This window comes from Exophiala oligosperma (assembly GCF_000835515.1).
Source record: "Exophiala oligosperma strain CBS 72588 unplaced genomic scaffold supercont1.2, whole genome shotgun sequence".
Taxonomy (NCBI): Eukaryota; Fungi; Ascomycota; class Eurotiomycetes; order Chaetothyriales; family Herpotrichiellaceae; genus Exophiala; species Exophiala oligosperma.
Genome location: NW_015622819.1, coordinates 2,287,161 through 2,306,691, shown reverse-complemented (window position 1 = coordinate 2,306,691; position 19,531 = coordinate 2,287,161). Strand labels below are relative to the sequence as shown.

At 52.5% G+C, this 19,531-nt stretch overlaps 6 protein-coding genes across 9 annotated transcripts; 3 read left to right on the top strand and 3 right to left on the bottom strand.

Moving 5' to 3' along the window:
- Positions 1-112: 112 nt before the first annotated feature.
- PV06_02279 (uncharacterized protein) lies at positions 113-3,859 on the top strand. The gene is made up of 2 exons (XM_016402936.1): positions 113-1,933; positions 2,087-3,859. The coding sequence occupies exon 2, from the start codon at positions 2,207-2,209 to the stop codon at positions 3,704-3,706; it is 1,500 nt and encodes a 499-aa protein (XP_016266833.1). The 5' UTR covers positions 113-1,933; positions 2,087-2,206; the 3' UTR covers positions 3,707-3,859.
- On the bottom strand, positions 3,802-4,866 carry PV06_02278 (uncharacterized protein; the record flags this gene model as incomplete). Its single annotated transcript, XM_016402935.1, has 2 exons — positions 3,802-4,786; positions 4,855-4,866. Coding segments are annotated over 2 exons (719 nt in total), but the record flags the coding sequence as incomplete, so codon positions are not given.
- An 86-nt stretch (positions 4,867-4,952) lies between these two features.
- PV06_02277 (phosphoglucomutase) lies at positions 4,953-8,367 on the bottom strand. Its single transcript, XM_016402934.1, has 3 exons — positions 8,142-8,367; positions 7,780-8,090; positions 4,953-7,729 (listed from the first exon to the last, which is right to left on the bottom strand). The coding sequence occupies exons 1-3, from the start codon at positions 8,186-8,188 to the stop codon at positions 6,420-6,422; spliced, it is 1,668 nt and encodes a 555-aa protein (XP_016266831.1). The 5' UTR covers positions 8,189-8,367; the 3' UTR covers positions 4,953-6,419.
- A 1,112-nt stretch (positions 8,368-9,479) lies between these two features.
- PV06_02276 lies at positions 9,480-12,383 on the top strand. Of its 2 annotated transcripts, XM_016402933.1 has the most exons (3): positions 9,480-9,569; positions 9,763-11,351; positions 11,403-12,383. In XM_016402933.1, exons 2-3 carry the CDS (start codon positions 9,933-9,935, stop codon positions 11,820-11,822), a joined length of 1,839 nt encoding a protein of 612 aa, XP_016266830.1. In that variant the 5' UTR covers positions 9,480-9,569; positions 9,763-9,932; the 3' UTR covers positions 11,823-12,383. The 2 variants fall into 2 exon arrangements, with proteins under 2 accessions (XP_016266830.1, XP_016266829.1); XM_016402932.1 differs by having other exon boundaries at positions 9,480-11,351.
- A 640-nt stretch (positions 12,384-13,023) lies between these two features.
- PV06_02275 (uncharacterized protein) lies at positions 13,024-14,539 on the top strand. The gene is made up of 2 exons (XM_016402931.1): positions 13,024-13,109; positions 13,266-14,539. The coding sequence occupies exons 1-2, from the start codon at positions 13,062-13,064 to the stop codon at positions 14,100-14,102; spliced, it is 885 nt and encodes a 294-aa protein (XP_016266828.1). The 5' UTR covers positions 13,024-13,061; the 3' UTR covers positions 14,103-14,539.
- A 237-nt stretch (positions 14,540-14,776) lies between these two features.
- PV06_02274 lies at positions 14,777-19,530 on the bottom strand. Of its 3 annotated transcripts, XM_016402930.1 has the most exons (4): positions 17,825-19,530; positions 17,678-17,770; positions 17,517-17,620; positions 14,777-17,465 (listed from the first exon to the last, which is right to left on the bottom strand). In XM_016402930.1, exons 1-4 carry the CDS (start codon positions 19,002-19,004, stop codon positions 15,345-15,347), a joined length of 3,498 nt encoding a protein of 1,165 aa, XP_016266827.1. In that variant the 5' UTR covers positions 19,005-19,530; the 3' UTR covers positions 14,777-15,344. The 3 variants fall into 3 exon arrangements, with proteins under 3 accessions (XP_016266827.1, XP_016266826.1, XP_016266825.1); XM_016402929.1 differs by having other exon boundaries at positions 17,517-17,770; XM_016402928.1 differs by having other exon boundaries at positions 17,517-19,530.
- Between the last annotated feature and the right edge of the window lies 1 nt (position 19,531).

Genomic DNA, 19,531 nt, shown 5'->3' with positions numbered 1-19,531 from the left:
TGGAATATGGTTTCACCGAACAGATCTCTAGCCTCGATATCACGTGTCCATAATGTCTGCTTCGAATTCGCTCAACCACTGCTCAGAGATAAGTTGAAGATCTCAGATGTTGCAAGTTTCAGAATCTTCAGCGAAAACAACTGCCGGTGGTGGAAGACGATTGTCTTTGGTGCCGGCATAGCAGAAAGTTCAAACTCCGAATATTCGGCTCTCACCGAACTGTTGTGGGAAGCCGTCATGAGACCGGTGTGTTGATTGTTCAACTTACCATGGCGATGTTTCTCATCGCTACGATTCCCGCAATCCAGAGATCTTGACTTACACTGACAATCTGGCAAACATTCGTTACCCAAGATTCCGCTTTCCTCTCGGAACAATTGGCATTTCACAAGGGTTCTGTCAGTTCAACGGTAACGAGCCTCGGGCGACACTTGGTTCGGAACAATGACCCATGTTTCCCTCGTAGGTCTCACCACATCTGTCGGGAAGCCGCGATTCTTGCAAGTTTCAGGATTGGTTACCGACCTCGAATGGAAACTCGCCGGTGTTCTTTCTTGGCCCTCACGATTGAGTCTTTTCTCGGATCTCGCCACGGCCTGCCTGAATTGCATCTTGCAGGATACCCGCCGCTCTGTCACAGGGTTCCAGATGGACTCACGTTGTGAGGTGATACAACAACGGTTGTGTGAGGTGTCTTCTGACGGCTTGAGTTTGAGTATCGGCGTGGAGCGGAGCAGGGGAAGTTTCTGCCTCCGTATAATCTTCTCGCGTGCTCACGTGACCATCTCAGGTCGATGAATCATTTCCTGCCTACGAACCTTCAGGCCTTCCACAGTGCCTGAAATCCTGTTCCAGTGTGACGATTGGATGACTCTTCGACAAGTGTACTGGTCGTGGAACGCTTCTAGAATGGCTGGTGAGACTGCTTGGACCCCTAGGGACCCTGACCGGTGCTGGGTGTTCTAAGCCCAAAGCAGTTTGCTCGGGTTTCCTATATGTCTGCTAAATGCAAGCCATATCAGACTTTTGGAGGTCGACGTGCAATTTCAGTAACCTCCAGCATAGACAGCGGTCGAGACTACGCCACGTTATCGTATGAACGTTGCACTTGTTACAAGCGTCTCGGGTCATTGGCATATGCCGTGCGACTAACACTTGTTGTACTATTGTATGGCCGTTGAGCAGTTCGCGTCTTGATGGAAGGTTTAAGTGTTGACCACCGTACTCCAGCTGTGTATCAGTCAAAGGGCTGGATCGTTCCAAAACCCTGATCTCCCTGCCAGCTGTTGTGTCGCTCAGCACGAGCTTTCTTGGGTCATAATTTGGTGGCTGCAGAACGACTCGACCAGACTACGCCTTCGGTCCATGTACTACTTCTTCTCCCTGTCTTTGGATCCAACTCGCAAAGCCGACGCAGAGAAAGCAAGTCTCAGGTCATCCATCTACTCTCCAGGTCAACCTCAGATGCACTGCACTGCAATGGCAATCTTCTAGTGATTTGTGGTGTACATTCTGAAATCTATGTTTGATCGTGCTGGTGATGCTATCCATTTCTTGTTATGGCGCCGAGTATGAGTACCATCTCTACCAGTGTTTGTACGGACTAGCTGTACTGTACTCGATACATGGTGTATCTAATCAGATAAATTGCCCACTGTTCAATCTCCTTCCTTTCATGGTTGATTCTACGCTGATCTTCTCGAAGATTGTCCGATCAAGTCTCACCTCCTCCTCACCAGATTATGTTCTCCATCCGTTTCCCAGCCTCCCTACAAAGTCCACCGCTAGTCTACGAGACACCATGCCGACTGTAAGTCCGAGTTTCAAAGAAGGGGAACATTTTTGACCCCGTACTGGTTCGTAAATGATATCTCAATTCTGAAGACGAGGTAGACGAGGGGGAGTCTGATATTACCTCGGTGGAAAAAACAAGGTACATCGAATTAATGCGCCCCAGCAATTGTATCCTCTTCATTTGTACAGCCGCGCTCGTCGCATCAGCGACGTTTCAATATCCTCGTCTAGTTACCGTCGTGCTCGGTCGAGACGTTCGAGATTGACGAAGTGCTAACTCCGCACACGAAAGCCAGATTGAAACGCGAGATCGAGAAGAAACCTCGCACGATTCAGCAGCGAATATAATTTTACAGAGCGTCAAGAAATCCGCTGAACATTAATACTCATCCTTGTTCACATAAAAACCACCATGACTCGACGAAAGGTCACGTTTCAACCTGATCCTACCTCCAGCACTACGACGACGAGGACCAATACTTCCACCGATACTCATACACGAAACGTCTCCCACGCTCCTCCCGCCGACGGCCACCACCACCACAATGCTTCAGCAACGATCCCGATCCCGTCACAACCCTCGGACGAGTCCAAAGTCCACCTCATCAGCACCTCCCTGCTCATCCCAGGCCGTGGGGAGCCTCGACGAGACATGACGGTCATGATCCGCGACGGAGTCATCCACGCGATCCACCCGACATCGTCGCCCCCGGCATTCCTGCGACACCACTCCCTCCCGGCGACCCGCGTGCCCGTCCTCCTCCCGGGCCTCTGGGACTGCCACACGCACTTCCTGGGGACCAAGTCGCTGAACCTCTCGGAGGTCGTGACGACGCACCCGGCGGTCGCGGGGGCCCGCCTCGCCCGGAACGCGCGCGACATCTTGCTGTCGGGCTTCACGTCGGTTCGGGACCTCGGCGGCTACGCGATCGAGCTGGCGCGGGCCATCTCCGACTCCGGACTGCCCGGGCCCCACGTCTACTCGGCGGGCGCCGCCATCTCCCAGACGTCGGGCCACGGCGACCTCTTCGACCTGCCCGTGGACGTGGTGCACTCGAGGCTGTCGACGACGGCGCCCACCAACCCGGCGTCGTACCCGCTGGTGCTCGCCGACGGGGCCGACGCCTGCCGCCTGGCCGTCCGGCTCGTCACGCGCAGGGGCGCCCGGTGCGTCAAGGTGTTCACGTCGGGGGGCGTGCTCAGCATCCTGGACGACCCGATGCGTGGCCAGTACAGCGCGGGCGAGCTTGAGGCCATCGTGGACGAGGCCACCCGGGCGGGACTCGCCGTGGCGGCCCACTGCCACGGGAAACCGGGCATCCTCGCGGCCCTGCGCGCCGGCTGCCACACCATCGAGCACGGCACCTACCTGGACCGGGAATGCGTCGACCTCATGCTGGCCAAAGAGGCCGTCTTCGTGCCCACGCGCACCGTCGTCAAGGTCGGCGTCGACCACCCGGAGCTCATGTCGCCCGAGAGCTACGCCAAGATGCTCGAGACGGCCAAGCACCACCGGGCCGCCTACCGCCTCGCCGTCCGCTCCGGGGTCAAGGTCGCGTTGGGCACCGACCTGGGCGTGTCGGCGCCCGTCGAGAACCCCATGGCCCTGGGCCGGAGCGGCGGGGAGCTCGCCTACGCCGTCACCGACGGCGGCATGACCCCGCTGCAGGCCATCGAGGCCGCCACGGCCACGGGGCCCGAAACCCTCGGTCACCTCGGCGCCGCCCCTAAGAGCGGACAGATTCGGGAGGGTTACGATGCGGATTTGATTGCCATGTGCGCGAATCCTCTCGAAGACGACGTCGATCTCGACGATAGTGGTGGTGGTGAGGCCGGTGGGATGGACCTGTTTAAAAACCCCAAAAACATAACGCACGTGTGGAAGGGTGGAGTGTGTTATAAGAAACCTTGAATGCACATCTTAGATGGTACGATGCTTGGGTATAGTAACGGCATTCGAAAGGAAGCGATTCATATGATATCCATCAGGGCCATCAATTCATCCATATTTGTGTATCTTTCTCAAGCTCTATGACCGTTTGCCATATCTCTATTCTAGTCTTGGTCGTCACAGTCATTATTCTCATCGTTTGTCGTCGTTGATATCAAAGCCCATCATCGTAATACCATTCCGGCATTCAGCTCCGTTCAGATCATTTCAGTTCAGTCCAGCTCAGCTCAAAACCACACCCATCATGTCGCTCATCGATCTTCTTTCGCGCCGAGGACACTTCATTCAACGTTTGGGTCTTCAAAATTGGAGTGTTCATATCATTGAACCTCCCTCACTGTGGCAATGTCCTTTCGTGCTTTTCTTCAGGCCAAACCGTCCACCCCACGACGATCAACATTTTCAACGCAGCAGCCGACCACAAAGCCCCCGCCATGCCCGCCTGGGACTTGTACATTAATCCGCCCGTTATGCCACCCAAAAAAAGCGCCACAATGCAGAGGAACCTCTGTCCCTGTCTCTTCTGATGTACGTTCACAAAGTTCCAGAGTGACGTGCTTCTCTTCCATGAACTCTGAAGCGAGTACATATCGGCGGTGAAGTCAAAGTACAGCGCACTCAACACGATCGTAGGCATGTCCAGGACGGCGAGGAGTCTCGAAAGGGTCGTCTGCCCTGCGGCCTGGAACGAAAGTAGAGCGACCGGACACAAGTCGAGAAAGTTGGTCAAGGTATCCACGGCATCGTTACTGCCAGATGAGAAAGAGCCAGGGACAAAAGGTTGGTTGGAGACCAGGTCCAGTGTCACGAGAAGCGACGGTACGGCGATGAGGACCGTCTGTATAGAGAAGGAAACAACGAAGATGGAACGACGTCGTGAGGATGGTTGCTCTGAAAGCCCAGTGGGGAAACGGTGAAGGGCACTGAAGAATAGTGTTCCCACGCAGAAGGATCCAATTGCCGTGAGTGACTTGTAGTATTGTCGACGGTGACTCGCTTTGGGTTGACCATCCAGACCGAGGGCGGCGAATATGGTGTTACCTGGTGGCACGTTATTTAGTATAGATCAGAGTCTCAATGTCAGAGACTGAAAGGAGAGAATCACCAACCAGTCTGCATATTGACAAAACAACTCCACGAGTTAAAGGCGACGCTGTCGATCATGCCAGACACAAAGAAACAAACCATGATCACGAAACTCATGTACGTGGCATCGAGTTCATGGCAAGAGTATCGATGAATCACCCCGTTCGCACGAAATGCATCATCGACTTGACCCATATTTGCACGCTTCTGCCTCTCTAGACTCGCTGTTCTCGAGGAAGGGACTGATGACTGTGGACTAGGATAAGTTGAGGTGTAGGTGAGAGTGAGCGAAGAATCTACTCGACGAAGTGGGTTATCAACGCCATCAGGGAACGAAATGGTCGGCATGTTGGTGAAGAAGAAGAGTGAGGTGAGGAAAGAACGGAACGAGATGGGAGGATCAAGGTGAAGGTGAAGATGTTAATAAGGTAACACACTTCGGCGGGATTTTGTTTCTTGGTTGTTTTCAAACACAAGAGCCACACGCAAGGGAAGTGGCATATGGATGTTAGATTGTGGACGCCGGTTCTCATTTCTATGCGCCGTATGCGTCTCTTCCAAGACAGGAACGCTGGAGCATTTGCTTTCGGCCAGAGGCACCGTGTCCAGGGGCGTACAAGCCAAGCATACCCAAGGTATATTGAAGCATCCACCCTAGAGTTTTGGTGACAGTGTCACGGTGGTCCATGGAGATCTAGGGATACGTACATTGTAGGGCCAGGACGAGGCTGGATAGAGTCTTGAGTGATGTGGTCAATTCATACCTTTCTCTTGGATCGTGATCCCTCCCGAGCGGTCAAAAGTCTGGTACCGTGTAGAGAAAGACAAAGCCTCCTTCATTGAGCCTTCGATCTCGGCAATCTCAGTACAATAAGCAGTGTTGTAAGACTATCTCATCGTCTAGGAGATGGCCATGAGCCAAACCATCGAGTATTGGCCAAGTCTAAGCTTAGACATTCTGGGACAGATGATGGTAAGCGCCTGACTACGTTGAGAGATTCAGACACTGCATTGCGCCAGGTCCAAGAGCCTCTTATCGTCTTGAGTAGGACAAGATGTCGTAGATCCGTCTGGGCAAGGCTGGGCATGTCGATTACATCTTCGAACCGGAGTCGATCAGGCCCTGTCAAGTATAGTGGCATACTTTAAGTCGACTATCAACTGGCCTTGACCAATCCACTTTGTCCGTCGCCAAGCACGAGGCTGTGCTACCTTCATCCCTTCGACAGAACACTCGACATGGTGGACCTAGTGGAGGACGTCAGCATTTCATCAATATTCTCAGAATACACATGCAAACGTGGCCAAGCAATAGCCGGGACTTTGAGGAGATTGGCGAAACAATGTTCCTGCACGCCGCCGTCTTCCGTCGGTGTCGCTCAAGGCCATGAAACTTCCAAGAACTGATCCCAGTTCTGACGTAATATCACAATTGAGAATCATGGTCAGATAAGAGACTTCACATGCTATCACAGCTGGATCATATTTTGGTAGTTGAGGTTGCGTCTATGTACGACTTTGTGAGAGTTGGTGGTTGTGAGGCTGACGCTTGTCATGAAATATGAAGATGAACAATATTCGCCGATACTCAGGTCTTAACATCCGGTTCAGTTCGGCCGATAAATTTTTGAAGCTGTAGCAAGTTGAGAGCAAGACCCACTGCACCCTTGAGATACGTCTGTGTGTCCTCTTCGACCTTGCTCTTCTCCTGCTCGAGCTTTTCGACATATAGACGGATGGTGGCGCCGCTGCTGCCCGTGCCTGACAAACGCACTACCACTCTGGTGCCGTCATCGAACTTGAAATAGATACCTTGGTTCTTGGACACAGAGCCGTCGAGGTCTGTATACGAGAAGTTGCCGGCTTCGGTGATCTTGCGATCAGAGAGATCGGAACCAATGGTGCCCTTGTCGGCGATCTTATCCTCAAGAGACTTGATCATATCTGCCGCTCCCTCACTGCTGACATTTTCATAGTCGTACCGAGTAAAGTACACCCTTCCATACTCTTGCCAGAACTCCTTTTGAATTTCCCCGATCGATGGGAACACACCCGTCTCCATGCCCACGCCTGCAATGATGTTCAGCCAAGCAGTAATAGCCCACACACCATCCTTCTCTCGAATGTGGTTCGAACCAGTACCGAAGGACTCTTCACCGCAGATAGACATCTTGTTTGCATCGAACAAAGCGCAGAAGAATTTCCATCCGGTTGGCACGACGTAAAGTGACAAGTTCTGCTTCTTAGCCACTAGGTCCAAGGCCGCCGAGGTGGGAAAGGACCGAGCCAGACCGTAGACGCCCTGTTTCTTAAAGTATGGGATGTACTTCTTGGCATAGTGGGCAATGATGGCCAGGGAGTCACCAGGTGAGACAAAAGCATTCTTGCCGTAGATCATGTTCCTGTCGCCGTCACCGTCCGAGGCAGCACCAAAGTGTATGCCTTCCTTGTCTACTCTTGCCACCAAATCATGTGCGTAGGTCAAGTTGGGATCCGGGTGGCCACCATTGAAATCTGGGCTTGGTGAGCAATTCTGTGTGCTGTCCGGTCCCAAGCCAAGCTCTTTCTGGAATATGGCAACCCCGTAGGGACCTGTGACACCAGACATTCCATCAAACAAGACCTTGAAGTTGGGCTGGGCTTTGAAGAATGAGCGGATGAGGTCAAAGTCAAAGATGTCTTTCAGCATAGCAATGTAATCGGCTGTGGAATCAATAATCTCGACTTCCAGGTCTCCATACTTCTTGGTGCCAATTGTAGAGATGTCAATGTCAGGGATATCCGCAATCTTGTATGAGCTTAGGGCCTTGGACTTTTCGAAGATCTTGTTCGTCACGGATTCCGGTGCTGGAGCTCCGTTGGAGAGGTTGTACTTCATGCCAAAGTCGGCCTTGGGTCCTGCTGTGAATTAGAACGGACCTTGGTGTGGGGAGATTGGTCTAACTCACCACCCGGGTTGTGACTGGCAGTCAGGAGTATGCCTCCAGTGGCCTTGCGTATGCGGATAACATGGCTGGCCGCAGGGGTACTGAGAATGCCATTTTGGCCGATCACAAGCTTCTTGACTCCATATGCTGCACCAATCTTTGCAATCAACTGCACCACCTCAGGGTTCCAAAATCTGCCGTCACCGCCAATGACTAGGAAAGCACCGTCTGCACCTTCGGGTATGGACAAGAGGATGGAGGTGATGAAGGATTCACTGTAGTGTGGTTGCTGGAAGACGGTGACCTTCTTACGAAGACCCGAAGTACCCGGTCTATTGAGGGAGTTAGAAAGTAAGGGTCAAGAGTGGATGATGTGGACATACTTCTGGTCGGTGAACGACTTGAACTGGACTTCCTTGACACTGGACATTGTGAAGAGGGTGTGGAGAAGAACAGTCACCAAGAATGATTCCAAAAAAGTACAGCAGTCTCCTTCCTTGAATGAAATTTAGGACAGAATGAAGCTCTAGAGGGAAGATTAAAAGGACCAACGATGGGAAGAAAAAGTGTAGCTGCAGAATGAATCTAACGCGGGGCAAAGAAGCTGTGAGGGCGAAAGACACCGACAAAGCGCATATCATGATTGATTATGATGGAACCGCAGTCAACAATACGTCATGGCACGGTCATTCTATCTGTCACGCTGATTGGTTCGTGTTGCTCAGCTAAGCATTTCACATGTGTGTATGCTGCTTTTCACCCTCAGACCACTGCTTGGGCATTGTCCATTTTTGTCGTTTGTTATCAGCCGGGAAGCTGTTCCAGATGTCTGGCCATTCAGCGGTGTATACGGTGAACTGTTTCTTCCACAGTACATCGACAGCAGATGGACGCCGACATCCGTCAGGCATGGTCCGAGAGCCCAGACGAACAAGACAGTGAACCAGACAAGAGCTTTGCCAAATCTGCCAATAGTGACCATGCAGCATTCTGGTGGCGACAGTGACAAGACCCTCATCCTCCTATCCGTTTGAGAGAAGGGGTGCCCTATGTTGCAGGATTGGAGCACTTGAAGAAGGTAGGGGTGGATGAAGGATGTGCCGTGACCAGGCGGACACTTTCCATTGATACTTGATACAGAGCACCTGCACCTCGCGACACTGTAGCATAGAAGTCTGATGGCTCAGGGTGACCCATGACTGTACTGGTGTTCCTCCGTATCACTATTCTCAGTCGACAAATGTGGCGTTGCGCCTCTTCAACCTCAATCACAATTTCTCACTTCACAAATGGACCGTAGTCAGAGACGCTAACCATGGGCCGGACCAGGCATACAATTCAAACCTCCTCTTGAAAGACATACAGTAGAGTAGAGTCCTGCATCAGAAGGAACGAGGATGGTGGTGCATAGATAGAGTCGTCGATCCCGAAAGCAGGTGAATATGACTCCTTAGCGTTCGATTTGATCATGGGAAAAGCACTGAATTGACCACCAAAGCGTTGTCTGGAGTTAGCAGCATTCGTTCTCAATTCCCATGGCCCGTGTTCAGGGCGGGTGATGGACTGACTCCTCTCGATCTCCCTTCTCCGCAAAAGAAAGTCGCCGTGCAGTCCGAAGAATGCGTGGCCCAAAAGGGTTTGGTGTCGTTGTGACATCGCTTGGCGCCAGTCACGTACTCTCGGTCTGCAGTCTGCCGCCTCGTGGACCATAGCAGGGCCTCGTTGATTTCATTTGCAACATTTCACCACATGAATTCCCTCGACATCACTCCTCTGGCGACTCTTCGTTCGCTTTGAGATCACCGCCACGCGTCAGTCCGTCAGTTCTTGTTGTTAGCGAGTTGCCCTGATCCGTCCTTGACACGAATGCTTTGTCTCAATCACCAACTCCGTCTTGCCGACAGCTCACCGTTCCCCGACTTTGTCTATCCACCTGTCCCCATTTCCTGCACCAACCTGATCAAATTTTTATGACCGCCGCCCTCTAACTCTCCTTGCGTGTAGGCTGTCCGTGGTCACTGTCAGTCAGAAAGAGACGGGTACGGAAACACTCAACGCCAGTCGCAGAGCGTGGCCCTCATCTCGGAGACTCTCTCCGCATCTGCCTCTGCGTAAGTGCAGAGAGCGGAGAATCCCATATCGACAAGTCACCATTTCGGATTTATCTTGTCACCATGCCTTGTTTCAAAGGGCTCGCTGTGAGCATACACACGCCGAATGGACCTATTCCGGAGTATTCGGTGCAAAAAGCCTCTCGACTCTCCAGGATCAGCTCGTACATCCCCGTGCCACCCGCCAAAATTCCTGATGACTCGACGACGGGCAAACCTGAACAGTCTACCTTCGCCATCTCGATTACACTCCTCACTCCCGGCCAAGAAGTTCCTTACTCCACCCCGAAAGCCACGTCTGATCATCCGAGCCCGAAACCAAAGTTGGTAGGCGATTTCCCAGGCCACCCTGGTGCACGTGGAAGAAACGCTGGCACAATTGGACCGTATGTTCCTCTGACAACCTCACCCAACGAGACCATCGCAGCCTACATCTACTTCGACGGTCGAGCAAAGGAAGAGGTTGCGACACTGCTACGAAAGGGCGAGGAAACTTGGGTTAACAGTCGTTGGGTCAGTGTGCCGGAAAAAGAAGGCGGGGGCCTTGCCGAGCGAGAATTCCTGTTCCGGGAAGTAGGTCTCGAGCGCTGGCTCAATGGCTTGGATCTTGACGGCAAGGATGCGGCTGCGACCATTGAGCGGCGAAGACAAAAGTTGGAGAAGAAGATGGAAAAGAGGAGACGCAAGAGGAAAGATGCCACCGGTAGCGACGATGAGGCCAACGGAAGTTCCAAAGGGGCACGACGAAAGAGCACACTCCGATACGGTGAGAATGGCGAATTGCAAGATGTTTCAGATGACGGCGGCTCTCTGAGTGACAGCGCATCGTCCGAAGAAGACGACGATCCTATCCCAGAAGCCGCAGGTCAAATCAAGGTTGCGCTCTTCCGAGTGCTGGCGTCTGGAGAGATCAAGCGCGGAGAGTATTCTCCTCAATTCGATGCTCACGATGATTCGGAAGGGTCAGGCACCGAAGCAGCAACGAATGGTGAAGACAAGAGCCGAGCCGACGTTGATCATACCACCAGTTTTGCGAAACCGAAAACGTTAGATCCCAAAACAATCTCGACACAGACCGTCACTGGTATTGATCCTACCGATAAACCCTATGCCGTCTTCACATTCCTGTACCGAGGTGAACGTCAATTACAGAAAATGGGCATCTTACAGGCGCCAAAGTCAGACAAAACGCCGTCAAGTGCAAAGAGACGTAGCATAGCGGTCGAGTTACCCAAGTTGGGCCCTCTGAAGAAAGAAGGTACTGCTGGATTCTCTGGATTCCGAGATACCGAAGCACGACGAACCCGGAAAGGCAAACGAGGCAGTGATGACGAGATGGATAGCGACAGTGAGGATGAAGGTGGCATCGTCGGCAAGATGGAAGACATTAACGATGCGGATGTCAAGCGAGAGCCAGGGCTGCTTGCGCCCGAGGATGCCGAGCGCACGGGACAGGTGGCGGAGGGAATTCGCAAGATGAAGGTAAGAGACCCTTCCCCCTTGAAATTTCGGCACGGGCTAAGGTATCATCAGCTCAAGAGGCAGCACTCGGCGGAACCGTTGAATAGTAACGGGACTACTGAAGCCCGCAAGAGCTCCAAATCCGGTAGTCCCTCAACGGCGTCAACCCCTAAAATTGGAACCGACGAGCTGGGCACCTCTCCTGGCACCTCTACTTTGGGCAACGGAGCAGGCCAAAGCCTAAAGTCAGAAGACGAAAGCTTCATGGTTGGAAGTCCGATGAAGAGACAACGAGCTAGTGTCGCAGAATTCGACGCTGATATTCAAGGTCGACTGATGGGTGGCGTCCCAGCATCTGCGGCTACGATTGGTGAAGCACTGGGCTCTTCTGGCGCAGCTCAAGCCGCGAGCGAGGGCTCCAATCCCTCTGGTCTGCAATTTGGCGGCGCATTGCAGAAACCTTCCGCTATGGACGAAGACGAAGAATTGTAATGGAGTCAGGGGGCATTTTGGGACCACCTTGTTGCATACCGGCCGGTATACATGGAGCCCTCTCTGCATTTACGTCAGCCGTCCTTCTTGACCCGGGTTACCGATACTGAAAATGGAGACTGGCCACATGCCTTGCATAAATGGAGTTTGGAAAACCATGCATGCCAACTTATTTTCACAGAAGCACAAACGGCGCTCATTGTTTAGTGCCAGTGCTTGTCAGATATGGACCTACGGAATGGCCGATTGATCCAAGTTTTTTCTTTGTTGAAACGAAACCAGAAACACAAAGCTAGAAGACCCGCGTTGCATAGACACGGGGTGGCATGCTGCTTTTACGACCAGCCATGGCAAGAGTGCAGGAGGGCGAGCGATCCGAAGGCCGAACTGCTTCGAGTCGAGGAGGTGGCATGTATGAGACGAGATTCCAGCTGCCGATGACTGGAGCGATCGCAGCAGAGGGCTTCACTGTACCTATTTTCACACGCTCTACGCTCGATGCGATTATGAATCGAGATTCGAAACAATACAAGAAATCATTGAACATGTCATGTAGTTGTCCAGAACAGAGTGACGATCGTCGTCCTCGTAGATAGATTGATTGATGGTCGTAGAGAGTCGGGAGTTTGTCAACACCAGAAATCCCTGCCAAGCTGTTATGTGATTGGCTGGGAACGAACGTCCTCGCACTAACCCATTTTGGGTGTTTTTCCTCAATGGAAGCTGCCTCTGCCCATCATCACGTCGTCATCGTCATTTTCCTCTCGTATGTATTTGCTGCTTCTATTTCCAGATGGTCATATATCTCGATCTTCTCGCGCTCAGCCTCATCCACATCGTTCATTGATAATTCAGCCAGACATTCATCCCTGACCCGTCCCCTCAACCAGTCCACTTTATTCGTCTGAGGAGCGGTAATGACTCTGCGACGCACCTTTCGATTCTCCTTGAAATGATCAAACATGTCTCATATTCCGTCGAGTATGTTACTTTGGTAGGCTGAGACGAGAGGTCAATATTTTAAAGACATCAACAATACTCGCCTCGCCATCAAATTTCTTTATTTTACTTTTTTTCAATCCTTGGGCCTTGCGACTTTAGTGAACTCTCATGTCCCTGAGCTTTCATATCGGCTCAAAAGAGAACCACCGTCGGTGCCAGTTTATTACTATTTCATGGGACCCTGAAACGACACTGTAGTCAACATCTGGACCTGACCGGGGTCAGGGACAGCGTGCAATGGCGTTGACACGATCAACGGATCCCCTGGTGTGGATCGACTGCGAGGTAGGTACCCGGAGAATGTGGGCAGCCTCAATCCACGTGAGCCATGTGTATGATGTATATACTACGGTTCAGCTCTACATACTCTTTCAAATGATCTTCACCCTCCGCCTTCAGGACTCTTTGCCTCGCTGGTACTAACGGCGTCCTGGAATATAGATGACGGGACTCGACCCTGCGACGGACACCATCATGAGCGTCTCTTGTGTCCTCACCAACTCTGATCTGGTCCCACTCGACAACGAAGGATTCGACGCCGTGATCCAACACACGCCTTCCCAACTCTCCACCATGTCGGAATGGTGCGTCCGAACCCACGGCGCGTCCGGCCTGACTCGAGCGTGCATCGAGTCCACCACGACCGCGCCCGTGGCCGCACGGGCTTTGCTCCAGTACGTCCGACGGTACGTGCCCGAACCTCGACGTGCCCTCCTGGCCGGCAACAGCGTCCACGCCGACAAGATGTTCCTGATGGCCCCGCCCTGGAACGTGATCTTGGACCACCTGCATTACCGCCTGTTCGACGTCAGTGCCACGAAGGAAATGATCCGGCGCTGGGCGTCACCCGCCGTCCTGGAGGACGCCCCGGTCAAACAACTCATGCACACGGCCCGAGAGGACATTCGCGAAAGTCTGACCGAGGCCCGATACTATAAACGACTGATCGAGGGTCTGTTACCCGTGTCGGGACACGACGTTCTCGGGGTCAATTCTGGTGGTGACGTCAACATGACCACTACACGAGCAGCGGCACCTGAACCCTCGCCGGCTTCAAATCATACGATGTTGAATCCAGCGGCTGGTTCAATCCCCGGTGGAGGATTCGTATCAGGTACCACGGCTGGTCCGATATCATCGTCGTCATATGCAAGTGCCTCTGCCTCAGTCGTTGGCCCAACTACCGCACAAGATGAATGGGACATGCAAAAACTAAACAACGCGAGCGTCGGCGGCACAACTACCATGTACGACGGTTTCAGGACGGATGTACCATGACACGCAAGGTTCAATTGAAGCCGGCACTCTCACTACTCAAATTCCTTTTTTGGACAATCAAAACATCAACCACCGCCATCCATAAAACCCTGTGACACGATACGATACGATACGATACGCAAAGAACGAGGAACCCACTTTTACAACGTACTTTTCGCGGCTTGCCCAAGTCAAAAGACTCTTGAGAAAGCTCAAAGCACAAACCAAAGAACCCGACATTGATCACCCCGATCATCCGAGTCGGACTTTTTCAAATGTACAACACTTGCAGTACAGTACGTCACATATCCCCCCCGCAAGGGCTTTTGTCGTCTACACCTGTTCTCCACCGAACACTTGTCGAGATCCGTCACGACTACTGCCACCACCGCCACCACCGTCCCGCCAAGAAGACACTTGTGACGACGACGAGATCAATGGAACGTGTCTGAACTTCGGCCAGCGCAAATAGTGGTCGGGGTTTCCATTCCTCGCCTCGCTCTGACAGTGTCCTTTTCTCACTCGTGAAATTACTCACAAACGTTCCAACGTCTGTCCAAGTATCAAAAGATCTTGGTCAGCCATGTAAACACGGCGAGTTTGGTGTTATAATGGGCATACATATAATCGTGATTTCTTTTGACAAAAAATATTTAAAAGTGAACGATGATCTCGCATCAGATAAAATCCATGATCTTTCCGCCTCATACTCGGTGGAAGTTTTGAGGAGCTACTGGTATAAATATATACATAATCAATCTCCAAAAACAATCGGTGACGGAAAAAATGTCTTTTTGAAATTATGGTATGCTCAATCATCATACCCGCAGTTCAAAAACACTGCTTCATATGATTGACACTGCTATTGAATTGACGACTCCGTAATTTCCCCTTCAAAAGGGACAAAAAAAAAGGCGGATAGTCCGATACGGCAGCCTGCCCACGCATCCCGAACCAGTCACCAAATGCTTTATGATGAAACGAGACCAGGAAAACCTCGAGCCGGAATTGCTAATCAAACACGCAACCCTTCAAATGAGAGAAGGAGTAGGACAAGCAAACACACAGTCACACACACACACAGCCTTCGTGATCACAACAAGTTTTTCCCCATTGTTGAGCATACAACAACCAGGCGGTAACAAAACGAGCCGCCTCTTAATTCGCTGACATGCTTCGCCGAAGTCCCAACGGCACGGCCTGCGCATGGACGCGTCGCTCATCACTATGAGGCTGAGCTTTGGTCCTTGGTGGAGTCAGCCACTAGAAACTCCTGCCCGGCGGTCCGAAACTGCTTGTGCCAATGCCCCCGAACGGACTCGTTTGGATATGTTGACTGTGTCCCATGACAGGGCTTCCAATTTCTCCAACACTGCCTCTGTGTGGGCCGGGCGCATCTTCCACAAATTTGATAACTTGTCCTCTGGATTTGTCGATGACGACTTCGAACGAACCTCCACCATTTTGAGGGTTCCCTTCTGTGTCGCAAATACCCAGCATTTCGTCCATGGAAACAAGCGGTTCACCGGGAGCCTTGATCATTTCCAACTGTCGAAGGACTGCTTGCGCGGGGTGATAGCCGTCGGCACTGGATCCAGGAGTTTGTGACAACTGTCGGCATGCCTGAACAAGCATCAATCGGACAGCAATCGGCCGAGGAAAATGCGACCTTGATATAGGTTGAGGCACACCACCGAGGGCGCCAAATGGAGGTTGAGACCAGCCAGGGCTAGGTCGTTGCGTTCCTGGAGCTCCCCAATTAGCTGCGGGAGATACACCAGAATGGAAGCCGCCCCATCCGTGGTTGATGGGTGCAAAAGGCTCCTGTTTGAGCTCCGAAAAGCTACTTGCGAACGGCATTCTCGTCGACGGAGGAGGACCGACAGGCGCAAGGCCGATTCGTGACTCCGCGTTCTCCAGGAATGGCTCATCGGTATCATCCAGCAGTGCTTTACTTCCTAGTTGTGTCGCGAGATGCTCCACATCAGCGTCGGGCGATCTTTGTATCGGTTTCTGCTTGTCAGGCGTTGTGCTGGAGGGTCGGGCAATTGGGCCTGGTCGTGATATCGGCGTCGGTTGTGAACTGGTGTCTGTCGAAGGTTGCCTGGAATGGCCAACGGGCTTCGGCACAGTCTGTTGATTCGCCACGGGGGGGACCTGTCCAGGAGCCTGTGGCACAAATGGCATCTGTTGACCTGGCTGGAATGGCCTAGCAATCCCAGGAGGATACTGCATGCCGTTCATGGCGAAACGTTGTTGATTGCCCACGGGAGGGCCCTGGTAATTCGGCATAGGAGGTATCATGCCTGGCATCATCCCTGGTCCACCCATGGCTGGTCCATTGACGCCCACAGGGGGAATCCCATTCACATTGAAGGGATACTGTCCACGCCCCGGATTGTTCAGCGGGGATCTTGGTGCGGAAGGCTGTGGATGATGCAGCACAGGTTGTTGACCTTGGGCCTTCGGGTGCTGTCCGGGTGCTGGTGTCTGTGGCATAGCCACTGTAGCAGGCGATATGGAACTGCCAGAGACATCGGTGCTTGCTTTTTGGGACTTTGGAGAAGACCCGTGAGAGTATTGGCTCGGCTGTGATGGTTGTCGGTTTCGAGCAGGTGTAGGGACCTTAGGAGGAACGACCGGTGTGGCAACCTGAAAATGCGGCGAGTGAATGCTTGAACCTCGTGAAGGAGGATGTAGACCAGGCGGCAGAGCTACGGGTTGTTGCTTCGCAGAGGATTGATGTGCTCTCTGCGCTGCGTCTTTCTCTTTCTTCGCTTGCTCGTCCTTGGCCTTTCTCTCCTGGTCCTCTTTCGCTTTGCGTTCCCTCGCCTCCTTTTCTTTCAGCTCTCGTTCTTCGCGCTCTTTCTTCTTCATCTCCTCGCGTTTCAGCCGTTCTCGTTCCTTGGCTTCACGTTGTTTGCGTTCGAGCTCGAGCTGTCGTTCACGCTGCTCCTGCTGCTTTCGGTGTTTCTCGGCCTCTTTCCGCAGGCGTTCCTCCTCGGCAGCTTTCTTTTCAGCCTCCCGCTTCTTTCTTTGCTCCTCGCGTCGTTTACGCTGATCTTCCTGGCGCTTCTCTTCCAGTTCGCGGGCCGCTGCTTCTTGCGCCGCCTTCTCAGCCTCTTTCTTAGCCCTCTCTTCATCCTTGGCCATCTTCTGCAATTTCTTCTTCTCCTTCTTCTTGGCCGCTTCTCTAGCCTTCTTGGCTTCTCGTTGACTGTCGAGACGTGACTCTTCATCGAGTTCTTCGAGAAGCTTCTTCTGGCGTTCTGCTGCCACTTTCTCTCGATATGCCGTCAGAACGCGCTGTTCGAACATCCGAGCTGCGAATATCTGAAACATTCGTCGGCCTTCTTCCATCCGTTGTTCTTCAGTCATGGAGTCCTAAACAATGTGTTAGATCTGTGCTGGTCTTTGGCTGAATCTTTAACAGACCATTTCGTCCCCTTCGAAATCATCCTCCTCCTGACTATCATAGTCCTCATCATCTTCCTCGTCGTCATAGTCATCGTCATCATCTATAGGAGGATGATTGTGACCTTGATGATAATCTCGATGAGCATATGAAGAACTGGGGTAGTGAATGTCTTCCTCACGTTGCATGCGTCTCTCCGCCAGCTGCTCCATCATGTCTATGAAATGCTTCCCATCGTTCTTCAGCAGATCATCTGCAACGGTGAGTATGCCATCTATCAAGATTGTCAGCTTTCCCAGCCAAGACCCCGGAAATTGTTCACTCAGACCCTTGACAGTCAAACTGTTGCCAAATTGGAAGAAGTCAGGCGGACCAGGCGGAAGCCCATGATCATCGTAATCATCTTCGTCACTATACGCCTCATCGTCCTCCTCGTCATACTCGTCTTCATCCTCCAGGTCTTCATCGTCCTCGTCGACCTCGTGTACACGACCTCGAGAAGGAAATGAGCCTGCCATCGGATGTGTGACTCTTCTGAACGGTGGGCGAGGTGGGGCCATCATCTGCGGTACGCTGGACAGGTCCGTGTTGTGGTTGGCGAATTGCTCGAGTTCCTCATAGTACGCATCGTAGAGAACCTCCAACTCTTCCTCGATTGCTGTCCGCTTCCGTCCACACACCGAACAGCTGCATGAATGTTTCTGCTGCTCCTTCATTTTGCGCAAAACAGCCTCTTTCTCCACTTTTACTAGCGAGCGGCGTTCTTCCTCCCCCAGTTCCAGCCAGAATTGTTTGATATTTTCTCGTTCGGCCTGCGTCGAGGTGTTCCAGATATGGTCGCTACTGGACAGTTTCTGGGATGCTCGCATAGCTGCATTGGACAAGGGTGGGATGTGTGACCTCGACAGCATGGTGGAAGACCGTGATAAGGATTCGGTGTCTGGTAGATGCGACTTTCCACCTTTGGACTTTTTCCGCTTGCTCGTATTCAGCCATGAGCTGTCGTGCATGCCTTCCGCACCGTCGGCATAGTGGGGATCCTCGTCACCACTGTAAAAGGCTTCTTCGGGACTTCCGATATCAGCATAGGACGGATCAGAAGGATCCGGATAATCTGGTTCTTCGGTGAAGTAGCCCTTTACCGGGCCTCGCCCTTGCTTGACTGGAGGCAGTTGTCCATGTGGCTTCGGGATTGAATAGACATCACCATTGGGTTGCTTTTGTTCCGCGGCTCGTTTCGCTGCCTCCTTCTCCCGTCTTTTTTGCTTTTTTCGGTTTACTGCCGGAGTCGGTGTGGGTTCCCCTGCTGACTCTGTGGTATCGCCTGTCTTGGAATCGTTGTCTCCTTTGCTGGCAGGCTTTTGTCCGTTGATCAGCGTGGCCGAGTGTGCGACAGGGTCGGACTTTTGGAGTGTCGAGGGAGGTGTTGGCGCATTCTTTAGGGAGTCGTTGGAAGGCTGTGGTTTCGCTGCATGGACGTGGGTTGTTGCTTTCTTCTTTGACGGCATCGTGAAGCACAATTTGCTCTAATACAGGGTCTGATCAGAGGCTTCACGCCGTTGCGAGATCTGATCAGCTTGACATCTAAGGTGTCGGATTCGTTTCGCAGCCGGCGGGGTATGACAAATCTAAGGGCTCCGAAGATTGATTGTTGCGAGATAGATCGATCGAGGACAAAGGAGGCGAGATCCGGTGCCAGCAAGACAAATCGGTCGCAATGTTGTGGTGATTTGAACAGATGTAAGGAAGGCGGTTGTGCTGGATTGAAGGGAAGTTCGATGCCAGTTACAGTGCAGGCGAGTTTCGTGGGGCGGCGGCGTTTTGCCCAAGGCCTCTGCAAAGGCCCTGGCATAGGCGCACCAGGCGTTAAGACTGCGCTTCAAGTCCCTAAACCGTGCCTGAGAAATTGCACTATGGGGTCGGTGTGGTCGGCAGTACGTGGAAATGGCTACTGTCGAGCATACAGGCTGCGCGAGGGTCACTGAGGCGTGCGCAATGCAACTCAATGCACCAATTCGCTTCAACTCCAGCATCA

Excerpts from the sequence above, each read along its gene's own strand:
- PV06_02279 (XM_016402936.1), top strand. The coding sequence starts at position 2,207 with ATGACTCGACGAAAGGTCACGTTTCAACCTGATCCTACCTCCAGCACT.
- PV06_02275 (XM_016402931.1), top strand. The coding sequence starts at position 13,062 with ATGGCGTTGACACGATCAACGGATCCCCTGGTGTGGATCGACTGCGAG. Across the intron at positions 13,110-13,265 it reads TGGTGTGGATCGACTGCGAG|ATGACGGGACTCGACCCTGC; the intron begins GTAGGTACCCGG and ends CCTGGAATATAG.
- PV06_02274 (XM_016402928.1), bottom strand. The coding sequence starts at position 19,004 with ATGCCGTCAAAGAAGAAAGCAACAACCCACGTCCATGCAGCGAAACCA. Across the intron at positions 17,466-17,516 it reads ATTTCGAAGGGGACGAAATG|GACTCCATGACTGAAGAACA; the intron begins GTCTGTTAAAGA and ends CACATTGTTTAG.
- PV06_02277 (XM_016402934.1), bottom strand. The coding sequence starts at position 8,188 with ATGTCCAGTGTCAAGGAAGTCCAGTTCAAGTCGTTCACCGACCAGAA. Across the intron at positions 8,091-8,141 it reads AAGTCGTTCACCGACCAGAA|ACCGGGTACTTCGGGTCTTC; the intron begins GTATGTCCACAT and ends CTCCCTCAATAG. Across the intron at positions 7,730-7,779 it reads TGCCAGTCACAACCCGGGTG|GACCCAAGGCCGACTTTGGC; the intron begins GTGAGTTAGACC and ends AATTCACAGCAG.
- PV06_02276 (XM_016402933.1), top strand. The coding sequence starts at position 9,933 with ATGCCTTGTTTCAAAGGGCTCGCTGTGAGCATACACACGCCGAATGGA. Across the intron at positions 11,352-11,402 it reads AGGGAATTCGCAAGATGAAG|CTCAAGAGGCAGCACTCGGC; the intron begins GTAAGAGACCCT and ends AGGTATCATCAG.